We start from the raw sequence: 13625 nt of genomic DNA on the forward strand, positions 1-13625 counted from the left end.
AAAAATCCCAAACTCTCGTCTGACGTGTTACGCCTACGTTCGACGTAAAAAAATATCTCGCGTTGCGTGACGGATCGCGGTGCTCGTTCCGATTGGCTAGTCGGAAACACCGCGTCATTGACGGCGTGTCCTCCCGCGTGGTACCGCCGACGTATCATCACTCACGTTCGACAAACATACCTTTACACAATGCAGTTTTCGAACAACAAATCTGATTTGTTAAATCTGCCTGAAACTTCAAAGCTTCAATTTTATACGACGAATACAAGTTTTGTAAACGGCAGATTTCGCAGCTGAATTCGCGAAGTACGCCAAATACGAAATTAAGAATACTTCAGAGAAATCCGCGATGACGTTTGCGAGGAACACCTCAAGAAGATGGACACGTCCTGTCCTCGAGAACCGAGTTCCTACGGATCGAAGGTAGTTTATATGCCAATCATATACGCTATTGTCACTCAACAATTCCGCCACCCTTATTGAACGCAGCTATTGTTACACTGGCATCCAGAGTATTCACTGGCGAACAAAGAGTAATTAGCTGCAATATGACTGACTATTTAGCCCGAGCTGATGGCCACCATATTCATGAGGATGAGTAATGGTCGGTGCGCGCGTTGATTTGTCGCCCAAGGTTGACGAATTTCTACTTTAAAGATTCCTTCTTGTTGCGAGCGCGATCGCTTGTCTCAATCGATTTTCTTCGCGAATGCCATCAATAACCGATTACTCGCGAGACAGAATAGACTTCAAAGAACAAGCGGGATAAAAGATTACGCTAATTTTTAACTTTCACGTTTTACTTTATATCTTGTCTGTTTTATTCCACTTTAAGCAACGTTGCAACCGTTTATTCCAATTTTACGCTTTCGCGCCATTCGAACTCTAATTTTATAGTTTTAAATAAAATTAATGAAAACAACCATTTAAATATACAAAAAATTATACTTTTTATTACGTTTTTTTCATATCTCCTCTGTTTTATTTCACTTGAGACATGATAACCGATTATATCCAATTTTACGTGTTTTCTTTCACCATTAAAACTTTCTCGATTTTAATAACACACACATAAATAAATAAAATTAATTAAATAAACAATAATTAACTCATCTATACAGATGAATTATAAAAATTCGAATCGTGTTTAAAAACATGGATGTCTATGCAATAATACAATTATATACTCTTTATGTGCTTTTCTTGTGTTATTTATGCGTTTAATCTCTATCATTTAGTCATTTGGGTTTTTTATTTTTATTGATTTAAGGCAAACGATTTGAAGTGCATACGTAACTGCATTAGGATCTCTGCCTTGTGGCATGTCCACAGCTATGAGAAATGATTCGCCGTTCGACATGAACCCATCGTTTTTGTCATCTCGCGGCTTATGGCTGCTCGTTTTACCCGTCGGTTCACGCTATTTTCTACAGACGCGATTTCGCGACATTATCAGCCTCGTCTCGTCCCTCTTTCCTTCGTAGCTCCTCTCCTCGATAAAATGTCCCGATAGCGACTCATCGATCACTTTGAGTCCGTCGCGAGTTTAAGAGAGACGTTTCCGACCACGTGTCGTCTCATCATGGCGACACTTATTCGCTGACATTGATGTAAAGCACTCATGCCGATACCTCCTCTGCCAAAGTGCATCTTCGAATAACCGTACCTTGATGCACTTTGCGACGACTTTAAGACAGGTAATAACTTTTCTATTTCTAGCTGGTAGTTTATGCACATTATACCTATAATATCTTGTATATTACAATTAATTTTAATTTGACCCCCATAATTTAAATGGCCTAACCATTTTAAATACCATTTTAAATTCGATCCTTCAATTAGATATATATATTTTGTCCCGAGTACTTGAAATTGGGTACCGGCTATATAAAGCGGTCTTTACGTCAGAGCTAACAATAAGACTAATTGCCCCGCCGTGGAACGGACTCGGCATCGTCTCCTGCCTCGTCCTCAAAGAGCTCAGAGATCGTGAATGTGCCGTCGACTTGGTCCGCTTCGACACGTGCTTTCGTGCACGCGCGTTTCCCCGCGATATCACGCGACGCATAAATTACCTTCCCCGCACGCGGTCTCGGTGGGTCAATAACCCAACGGAACGCAATATCGAGACAAAACGTTTTTCTCTTTCCCCTTTTTTATATAGACTCCCTTCCGCAGCCCCAATTGCTCGCGAAATATTTCGCGAAGATCCGTGAATTCTCACACTCGTAAAAATATTTCCGCATTCTACGAATAAAAACGTGATGGGTTCCTCCTTCAAACATTTCGTATCTACGTGTTCTAACTAAAAACGTAAAGAACATTGTGCACTAGCAAATTTATAGCAATACTTAGGTACTCGATAACAATTATTCAGACCGGTATGTTTTATTCTTGAAATAATATGTCGTACTTGACGACGGAGAGGATGCTCTGTTTAGGCGAGGATTATAAGAGTAACACGAAATCTACATCGATTAATTTACAATCACGTAGATAATTATCCCTTTCATATTATTTACGCGTCCCATACGTGATTGTAGGTATAAATTAATCGGCGTAGATTTATCGTCACTTTTTTATCGTCCAGTTATTTGCAGAACTGTTTGTCCACGTCTCTGTGGAGGGCGAAATCAGAGCGCACCAAAACACAATACTGTTTGGAGGATAAACACTGATCCGAATAGCCATTACCGCGCAATATCCGATGAACTTGAAACCTTTGTTCCCGAGGGAAAAATTTCATCTACCGCATCGCGTCGCCCCAGAAAGAATCCGTCCTTGCGAAAAATGCAATTCGGAATAAATGCGCATTGTTTGTCCCTTCTAATTACGCGATTGTGGATTTCGCGGAGGGATATAAATTCTTCGCTGTGTAATAAAACAACGATTCTCGCGCGCGGAAAATTCGTTACGGTTGAAAAATAACATCTCGGCAGAACAGTCGGCGAGAGAGACGCGCCACTTTAACATTATTGTACCAGTGAATTAAATCGCGCTCGATATACCGGTTGCTCCGGTAACGAGCAGCCCCGTCGGGATCCCGATCATTTTTCGAACGAGTATACGCTCCCCCTCCCCCTCCGCCCGCCTCCCGTAGCAACACAATGTCGTAAATGATAGGTGCTTCGATTCTTCTCTCCGCGAGGTATATACCATTATGGTCTAGATTTCGTTCACTTCGCCTTTCTCCCGCGAAATTCGACTATGCTAAAAAACTCCCGTCTCTTTTCTTCGTTCCCTGCTCTAACGTCAAATTCACCGGCTCCAAACATTTCCGAGAAACATTTCGCGATAGCCAACAAAAGAATCGGGTCTTGTAGTTACAAAACTCGCTCTTTTCGAATATGTGAAGACATATATATATGCTCTTTCTCTCTCAGAAACGAGTTAATCACTCTCACTCTTTTCATATCACTCTCTTCTCCCCTTTCTTCTCTCTCCTTCTCTTACATGCATTTTCTCTCGTTACATTCTCATTCACTCCCTCCTGCATACGATCTCTATCATTCCGACCCATTTCCTCCCTCGCACGCTTTTCCGCCCCTCGCACTCTCGTTCTCTTTCTCGCCTTTCTCTCTTTTATTCCCATTTGCTCGCCCTTTCTCTTTCCATTCTCTTATCGTTTTTTTTCTTTATTCTGGAAACGATACAGATACCCTCCATTATGCTTGAACTGCAGAAGCCGGGACAGTCGGCCGCGACGGGCGAGGCTCCGGGGATTGCCGCCCGCGATTCTGCCAACACAACAACAACAAGGCCGCTTCACGAGTCTAATTCCTAAAGCATCTAAGTTCACTAAGAGACTAACTTAGGAGAGACAATGGAACCGCCGGCGTTCCCGCACCATGCGCGCGGAACGCAAACCGGAAAGGATGAGATTCCAACCGCGAGCGGATTGTAAAGAGACACGGAAATTAATGGTTCAAATTGTTCAAGTAACGCTCGTACCTCGCTTATTTCGCAAATCAAACGTGTTTACAGCTGCATTCTCGCATGTCTTCCAAGGTGGACGTCGATTTTGCGAAACCCTGTACATGTTTCAACGACGACTTAACGACGCGACCATGAGAGACCTGCATGTTTGTCATCATCGACAGTGGCAAACGTGGCGATGCAGAAAATCAACGATAATGCATGGACAACTGCCGTTTCGTGACCGTTCAAAGTTGGACGGAGAGAAATCCACGTCGGCGGCGATGACAGCACGTGTGAAACAGGGCGATCGATCGTCAATCAATCAGCTTGGCTGATCTCGTTTCAACGCGATCGCGTTCGATCTGATCAAGCGTAGCGCGCGCGATAATACGGTAAAACACTAAGCGATATGCGACACCATTTAAGCCCGATCGTACGTTGCACGTGACATAATGGGCGCTTTGTCAATCGATTTAGCACCGATTAGCCGACGATTAATTTGTATAAGTTAATTCGAGGTACCGATTATGTTACCAGGCGACGTTAAATTACACGATATTATTATTGAAACGTGTTTCGCGTTCCGCATAGCGGCCGCGTACCGCTTGTGACGCGTTGAAACGCGCGTGAATTTAATGTTCCGCATTTTGCTTTCCACTCGATGTTCACTGAATGGAGGATCTTTTTTTTTTAATTCACTCAATGCTTGCGAAGCTAGAGCCCACTTTACACGATCTATAATTCGCGTCACATTCAAGATAGAGCTCTATTTATAATTTTTGATGTGCCGTATATTTTTACATTTGTATATATATGTTATTTAATATTATATATTTTATATATATATATATACATGTGTGATATATATTTTATGTACATTTTCCAAATGTTTTTCGAATTAAGGACATAAATTTATATATGAACAGAATTCTATTCTGAATTCGAATCTGGTATTCTGAACTGTAGATCGTCTAAATCAGGCTTACGGGAAGAGAACATGCTTTATTCATTGTAATCTTCAGAAATATATCTCTGTCGTTGCCATGATAATCCGTAATAAAATAAAAGTCTTTGACTTACGTAACGCCGCAACGTTTTGCGAAGCCAATCGAGGCTCGATTTTAGGACGCGTCAAATTCCAGGATTCGTCACATTAAGTAGTAGCGCCTATTCTCGGATTCAACGCTCACGAAATTCAGGACACTCCGAGGGAGATACCGCTGCATAACGAATGACTTGCAACAATGACATTCGGGTGTTCGTGTATCCTTCGTTTGCATCCAAATGATATACGAGAATTTGAACCCGACTCACGCGAGATGGAGAGCGCGCTCGGCCCCCCGGTCTAGTGGGATCTCGCTCTCGGGAAGCTCTTGATACGCGCGGCGTGCACTGTTACGGGACACGTTCCAATAACATGTATTGTATTTCCCGATGAATGTGACGCGCTTCCGAAAATACGCGAACCGACCAGGAAACCGGGAAACGTGGGGGGGCAAAGACGCGAACGTAATTATTGAGCCAATGGCGTTCTCTCGCGAAACGTTAATATTGGAATCGATACCCGTCGATATTGGAATGTTCGCTCGCATCGATTTATATGCCGTTCATTGAAATCAAAACGGATGTAACACGCTCGCTATGTCTGCGTGCAGAATAATTTGCTTACACAAAACCTCGAGGATAGACATCAAACGTAAATAATTTGTTTCGACGTGTGACAGTTGGACGTAATTTTTCCTCTTTATAACATCTCTTTTTTTTATCTGCAAACATCACACACAATTAAAATATTTATTGAAAATAATCTCTTGTAAATCAATTGTAAATCAACGATCGTCTGTTTCCGATTACTTTTTGTCTTACTCTTAAAATTTCTTTTTAACAACACTAATTTCGGTTTTAACTAACAACACGCGAGTTTCTTTTTTTTTTTTTTATAAGCACGCGAATTTTATTACGTGAATTTTATTGCGTAAATTTTTATTGCGCGGACAGCTTGATGGATCGCGAGTCGCGCGACCCAAAAACGAATGTCGTAAAGTAAATAAAATTATGCATCGGCTACCTGTTGATCCGCGTCACAGCCTGAAGGAGCCATCAGTTTTTAGGGTGTCATAACGTCCGGTGCGAATGCAAACTGAACCCGAGCCTCATGCTGACGTAAACACCTGAGACTTCGAGATTGAACGAGGTGCACATATCGGAATCCGCCACATGTGCCAGCATCAACGTAAAAATCTATAAAGGGTTTAGCGAAGGGTTCGCCTACGTTTGGAGGAACTTTAGAAAATCAATCTTACAATTAGATTAGAAGAGAGGTCGCTTTGTTCTCTTAAGTTTCTCGAAAGATTAGACCATTTTTACGCGGAACAGTTCGATACGAGTATAATTACAAAGATAAAAGAATCGATATCGTTGTAGAAACATATAAAGGGTTCAATAATGTTATCCACTTTTGAAAAGATTGCAGTAACCTTAGAAAGTCAGATTTCGATTAATTCTTTCGTACTTCCCGAAAAACGAAATTAATCAAAGGATAACATCTCGTCCGATCATATCGTACGAGAAATAACACGACACTCGGGAAACATGGTGGCGAAGTTTATTAACGGTAACTTTGTGTAAGAAGAATTTTCGAGGTATATTTACTAGAACTCTATAACTAAAAATTACACAAAGTGATTCTTTATGTTATCAATCTTCTTTATCCGTAATTAATTAATGAATTATCCAGTTTCCATGTTCCTCTGCTGTACATTATTTAAATTAACGTTTAAAAAAATATTGCACGTACTCTTTAAATCGTACATCGCGTGATATTTCGATGCCTCGTTAGCGATTTAATATGTACCGGTGCTCTCGTCGATAATTCTCGGTCCGAGAGGCGAGCGAAGGTCCGGAAGAAGGCGCGACGTGCCGACGTTCCATTCTCTCTTAAGCTTCGTCGTGACGAAATCGGGCGCGCGTAAAAGCGCGAGAGGCACGCGCGCGCGGTGCGATAAAAAGGAAAGGGGAAAAAAAAGAGAAAACGAAAGGGGGCAGCGGGGAGCGAAAGTAGTGTTGTACGTGTGTCGGTAGAGATTATATCACTCACTCGGCGTTGGTCTCCGGCGTGGGCAGGTCACCGATGGTCGTCAGCGTCAGGGTGGACCAGTAAAGGGAGCCGAGATACTTCCTGGTCAGGGTGGCGTACTCGCCGGGCCGGTAGGGATACACCCAGTCGCCCTGGAAGCTCTCGGCCTCGCTCAGCAGGTAGTAAAAGCAGCCGAACCAGTGCGCCAGTATGAGCAGTATGTGAATGAGATTCAGCACGCGCCAGAGATTCGGATAGACCGTCCGCGACTCCACCATGTAGTAATAATTGTACACTCGGTAAATCTTGAGGAACCTGGGAAACCTCAGCATGGGGTTGCTGCCGAGGTTCACCTGGAGCAGATCGAGCGGCAGCAGCGCGAACAAATCCAGAACGAAGGACTTGGATTTGAGGTAGTGACCGGCGAGCTTCCGGCTGTTGTAGACCATCAGGCCTTGCTCCAGGTAGCCGGTGCGAAACTGCACCGCCACGTCCAGGAAGAACACGGCGTCGGTGAAGCCGTCGCAAGCGAGCCAGGTGTTAGGCGCCAGCGCCTGCAGCTCTGGCAAACTCTGACGAACGATCAGCGTCCAGAGATTGTAGAGGACGCAGGCCGACAGCAGCATCAGCCAGTAATAATAGAAGTTCTCGTCGGGATTGACCACGGTCTTGGGCGGTTTCTGGGGCCTGCGGGGTCGCCTGCGGCGCCGGTTACCCGTCTCCTTGTCGTCTGTCGCGTCTCCCTCGCCCTCGGCGGTGTCGAGGGTCTCCTGGCTCTCCGGTATCTGCCTGGTGGAGAACCTCTTCAGAAACGAGTCCTCGCGCTTCAGTGGCGGCTTCTTCTGGATCGTGGAGATCGCCGAGGACAGCTGCACGGTCGTGCGCAGTTTCATCCACCGTTGATTGCTCTTCGTTCTGCGGACAGAAAGATAAATAGGTCGCCAGTCAAGGATGAAAGGGGAAACGGAGCGCGAATCCTGCGGATCTCTCCCACGCTCCGTCGGACCAGCCCCTGTCGATTTAGCTTTATCCGTAAATGGACAAATGCGCATCCGATTGTGCGACTCGTCGCACCTTTAATCAAATTATTATGTTGCCTTTTATTCGATGTAAATAATAAAAAGATAAAATTATTTTGTCCGCAGATAATTTATAGATAAAGAAAATACTCTGTAAACCGTGCTATAAAGGTAATCATCGAGTAATACGAAGGAGAACGTTACGACTGCCCCGGCTAAAGCTATCTTAACTTTCTTGCGGGTAAGAAGAATAACTGCAATAATAAAACCACTAATTCCGCCGCGTACGCTCGTCGGGTTAAATGGAGTCGTTTAAATGCATAAATTGCGGTCTAAGTAAACATCAACGCTCGCGAAATCGTCCGCGAGAATGAAACGCTCTCGTAAACATTATATGTACATACGTAAGCCCTCGATATTGGCGTCATATCCGTCCGGAATATTTTTGATATACTTACTTGAGCGACATGCGGAAAATAACATATTTTTCTTGCCGAAAGGGAGAATTCGTTAAAATTATATAAACTAAAAAAAGAGTTTGCACTGTTTAAATATCACTGTGCATCTTTCATATGCCGCGGCAAATTTACATCACGCGTTACTTTATTTGTTTTTAATCGTATGCACTGACCTATGAATTATCGGGCGGCGCCTGCATGCGAAAAGATAAAGTTCAAATGTGATAAAGGGGGTTTTCAATGTGCGATACAAAATGCCGTTGAAGATATCTCTCCTATCGATCGAAATCTCGTCCCGCGGCGATCCTATTGTTCCGCTGTTTCCCCGTCGCGCGGCAGAGGACCCGATAAGCACGGATTGTCGGCGCTCAATAAATAATCATGCGTCTCTCGCGTGTATCTACGCGGTATTAAATGAGCCGCGTGATATACGAGTATCCATTCCCGTAGAAACCGAGTACGTACTTTAAAGACTGATTTATCCAGACGGAAACAATCTGTTCCGATGACGCGCGTCGGATTTATGAAGGTAGTAACGGATAAAATCATTTATCATCCGAATAAAGAGAATAGATCAATGAGGGAGTCAATAATTTCTGTTCTTCATATCCGTATTTTTTCTTCAAATATGACTAAAAAAATTATATTTTTGTTCCCGTATATCATAACTTATTAATAAATATATTTCAGGACTTGCAAATTTTTACTTAGAAAAAATGCCAAAAACGCAATTTTACTTTTAACACTATTTTGTAAATGAAAATTTGAATCTGAATTAATCTATCGTTATAATTACGCTGCTTTTTAATGTATACCTATATCCATTCCCACAGCCAAGTACTTACTCCCCAAAATATGCACATTATATTTCCACTTTCATTATTTTCTGCAATGTTTTACAACTAAATAAGAATCGAAAATATATCGTTTGATAATTACGTATAATGTAAAAATTCTTCAAATTAAAAATAAGCATGAAAGTATCTATCCGATTGTAAATGAAAAGCAGATATAACAACGCAAACTACATGCCCGATCAATTTATCGAACTTTCAAGTCAATTAGAAACAATATTTTACACTTGATTTTACATCTCGCGCTCATGAAAACTGATTAATTGGGAAATATTACGATTCTCTGAATCGAATCACTCTTAAAGAAGACATGCGATATGCTCCCGTGAACGCAGATTCGAGTCAACCGCGTCTATCATCGCAAGCTGTTTGCGACTGATAGATACGATTAATCCGCTCGCGTGTTGAGGGATACGACGATAAATTCGCGTATTCGCGATTCGGCGAGGCATTATGTCAGTTTCGCTTACCGTAGTCGTATCGCCATCACACGCGCGCATATCGCTTCGAAGGAAACACGATCGCACGACGCACAAACGTAACTTTTAATCGGTATTCCGCGTGACTGCGAACGCCGCGAGTTCCTCGCGAGCCTCATGTATGCATGAGCTTCGTCGCGCGACGTCACACAGGAATCGCGCAGAAACTACATTACAAGATGCCTCGTTCAGCAGTCCTCGCTATGATCTATTTATCTAGCACACGAAGGTATATAAGTATATAGCCTACTGGTAGTTCCATTCTTCAAACCTAGTGAAATGGAAGAAACATATCATTCTCTTTTTTTTTTTTGTTCTTTTCAGGGAGATCGACTATACTTGTCGTACTCTCTAAGTTCTATGTAAGATATAGGTAGTTCTTGCTGGAAATATAAGAAACGAGCGAGAATCGAGATCAGATCAGTTAGCTAGAGTATTAGATGGATAGGAGGCAGACAGACAGACAGACATACAACAGACGGACAGACAGACAGACAGACAGATAGATAGACAAACAGAGACAGAGACACCGACAAATCGCATACGTTTTAGACAGAGACAATAACGGAACTAAAGATCGTTATTATGCCACTACGCATTCTTGAATCCTTAATGTAACATTTATGTACAGTGTTCTGTCGTTGATGTAAGTGTATGTTGTCGCGCATATTATGTAACACCCTGATCCTTTCAGATCTTTCCTTCTCTCTGCTATGACACACACAATCTATTTTTTTTCTTTCTGTTAATTAGAACGTCAAGCATGTAAACGTGTTTGTTGGAAATATCAGCTAAATCTGAGCGATTTTTTTAAAGCGATTACTGTCGAGTTAGAATAATCGTTTCGTTTATGGAAATTTAAGTGTCATCCGCGTGAAAAAATATCTCGAGAGGAAAGACTTCAAGCGCGAGTATAAGTAATTTTCATCGATATTTACCGGTATTTACCGATAGCTTTCTATAGAAAAAAGGAAAATAAAATTAAAACATTCGAGATTTCGAGATGTAGACGAGAATTAAAAACTCGATACCAATGCTGGTAACGCGAAACGATTACCACGTGGGATAGCTCGTTCCAAATCGTACACTTGATGCCAAGAACAAAAATATTTCAATTCGCAACGTGAGATCAGTTGCTGGCGGGCGGATATTAATTCAAGCGTATCGTATATCCTGTATAGTCAATCGGATCGCGCCGATACAAAGCAAATGGAGATCTGTGTTATCGATACATGCGTACGAATCAGAGCTAAATGCATGAGTGACAAGGTCACGAGTTCACGAACTCCGCTTTTTCAACAATACAAACCGTTCGATTTCTCTTGCTATTAGGGATGCTCATCGCGTCGCTTGGAATAATTCCCGTTTATTAAAAATTAATATTAATGATTTATTAATCAGAAACTTGCGCGGTAACCGAGATACCCCGTTGTCCACGAGTAAGAGCATCCGCGAGGTGAATAAAGCCGCTGAGCGGGCGATCAACGTCTAAGTTCGTGAGTTCATTATCAGCGTTTGAAATTACAAAGTGTCGCTGGATATCAGAGAATAGATGCAGCGGTCACCTGTCAGCTAATCTAATACAAAGTAGAACACGAGTCGTACAGTAATCTGAGGTAGTAGAATAGGAGAGAGTGAAGAGTGGTAGGCGAGAGAGATAGGATAGAGTTGCAGTGACGAGCGAGTAGCCAGTACTTTCGTGCGGTTTCATGTCGAATGCAGGACGACATTCACGAGGTAAAACGATCGGATCGACAATCGAGCCCCTTTACCCAAGACTTTACCCGAGACTGTCATTTTAACATCGACACTGATGTACTTTAAGACAATATTAAATTGTAAATTCGAAACCGTAAGTCGATAATCGTCTAAAGTTACATACGAAAATGTACCATCACTCGTAAATTTATTCGATTGTATTTTATCTCACTGATGCAAGTATAGTATATGACATTTTGTCACGCTCTAAAATGTGTAACAAACATTTGCATTTTTAGAAAAACATTTTTAGATTTCATAGTTTTCCTCATGTCGCTTTACGAGACTGTCACCTTATTACTAATTCTATCTACCTGAATTGGCCTTTTTCGTGAATTTTTGAAACGTACAAAGCCGATAATCTCATACTCAAACCCACACCATCGCCCTCGAATTTAATATAGCGACGTTTCATTTTCCATACAAACTTTATTGCAGTTCGTACATTTATTTAGCGCGCAAGTCCCGTGCCTTCGTAATTTTTTTACGTTCCTTCGTTTTACATCGGTGATTATTAGCCGTGGTATTGTGTGGATATGGAAACAATATCAGATCAGAGTTTCTACGTGCGCGCGTCGAGAGATATTCTTGAATAATTCACTCGGTGTTGAAAATCCGCGAAATGCTTTTAAAACTCGTCTCGGGGCCCAAAGCGTAGCCCTAAAAATCCAAATCCCTCGGAGTATTTCAATAGATTTGAAAATCTATCGTGTACACGAGATGAATAATTGACAAGATGCAAACGCCGACGCGCGCTACAAGATCTTCAATACTTTCAACAAAAACCGCTCCCGAGAATCCTGAGACGTTTCAAAGCCACGTGTAAACTGTAAACTAGCAACATTTTCTAGGAAACTAGGAAATTCCGCAGACAGTTACTAGAAATAATTTATTAAAAAATATATATAATAATAATCGTAGAATATCAAATATCAATTAATACGATACAATCGCGTCATTTATTCCTAAAAAATTAATCTATAAAATTTTACTTCTTTAGAATCTCCTCGATCCATATTGCTTATTAATTAATTACTCAGCTAATCTCAAATTAGAGTCTCGTTAAAAAAGAATTATTGCATTACGGATAATTGTTATATTAGATGAAGAACTGTACGAGACGTGTACGAGACAAACGCCTTTAAAAATGAAGTTCCAAAAGCATACACATATAAGGGTTGACTACAAGTGAATGCTTCAAAGGCACCGTGCCGAGTTCCCAACACAATTCATGAAAGTTTTGCGCGTCTGTGTGTGTGTGTGTGTGTGTGTGTGTGTGTGTGTGTGTGTGTGTGTGTGTGTGTGTGTGTGTGTGTGTGTGTGTGTGTGTGTGTGTGTGTGTGTGTGTGTGTGTGTGTGTGTGTGTGTGTGTGTGTGTGTGTGTGTGTGTGTGTGTGTGTGTGTGTGTGTGTGTGTGTGTGTGTCAGTGTGTTAATGTGTCTTGTGTGCGAATTACAGTGCCAGAGGTTTACCGTCCATATCGACTAATGGCGGGAGTACCTCTTGATTTTGCGTAGAGAGGAATATAACGCCATGACCGCGCGTACGTTACTCCATTTTTGCGAGCCCCTCGTGCTACGAGGCCTCCTGGATGCGGCGGGTATCTCTGTATCGAGGGCGTAGCTCTCCAGCGATTCCGAAGTGGTCGAGGTGGCGGCGGCGAGCCCAGCACCGACCGACCTGCTCGCTTGTCGATGACCCGAGATAGCGTGTCGTCGACGGTAGATCTCCAATGACCTGCGAAGAAGACACAGAACCCACACGGGTTGCCTCTCCCTCCCGCACACCCTCTTTCTCACTGTCTCTATCTCTCGCGCACGTATACACACACACACACACACACACACACACACACACACACACACACACACACACACGCGCGCGCGCGCGCGCGCGCGCGCGCGCGCGCGCATACACATTCTCGCGATCTCTTTCGTGCCTCTTCTCTCATACCCTGCTCTAGCGTGCTCCTCCTTTTCCTCTTTCGCACTTCCTTGATCTGATCCAGGACACACTCGCCTTAGGATGCGTTATGTATGAGCGAATGATACAACATTCGCTCC

General features: G+C 42.6%; 1 protein-coding gene across 9 annotated transcripts in view; it reads right to left on the reverse strand.

Moving 5' to 3' along the window:
* LOC143894148 (uncharacterized) overlaps positions 1 to 13625 on the reverse strand; it is a 126270-nt gene that overhangs the window by 28340 nt on the left and 84305 nt on the right. For 7 of the 9 annotated variants that reach the window (XM_077400254.1, XM_077400251.1, XM_077400252.1 and 4 more), the window contains exons 4-6: positions 13063 to 13299; positions 7016 to 7909; positions 3660 to 3737 (exon numbers count right to left, since the gene is read on the reverse strand). In XM_077400254.1, the coding sequence (XP_077256380.1) occupies positions 3660 to 3737; positions 7016 to 7909; positions 13063 to 13299 (1209 nt within the window). The remainder of the gene's footprint in view (positions 1 to 3659; positions 3738 to 7015; positions 7910 to 13062; positions 13300 to 13625) is intronic. The other 2 variants (XM_077400255.1, XM_077400258.1) reach the window with 2 other exon arrangements.

Source organism: Temnothorax americanus, unplaced genomic scaffold (assembly GCF_048541705.1).
Source record: "Temnothorax americanus isolate GAGA-0224 unplaced genomic scaffold, ASM4854170v1 Scaffold13, whole genome shotgun sequence".
Lineage (NCBI taxonomy): Eukaryota > Metazoa > Arthropoda > Insecta > Hymenoptera > Formicidae > Temnothorax > Temnothorax americanus.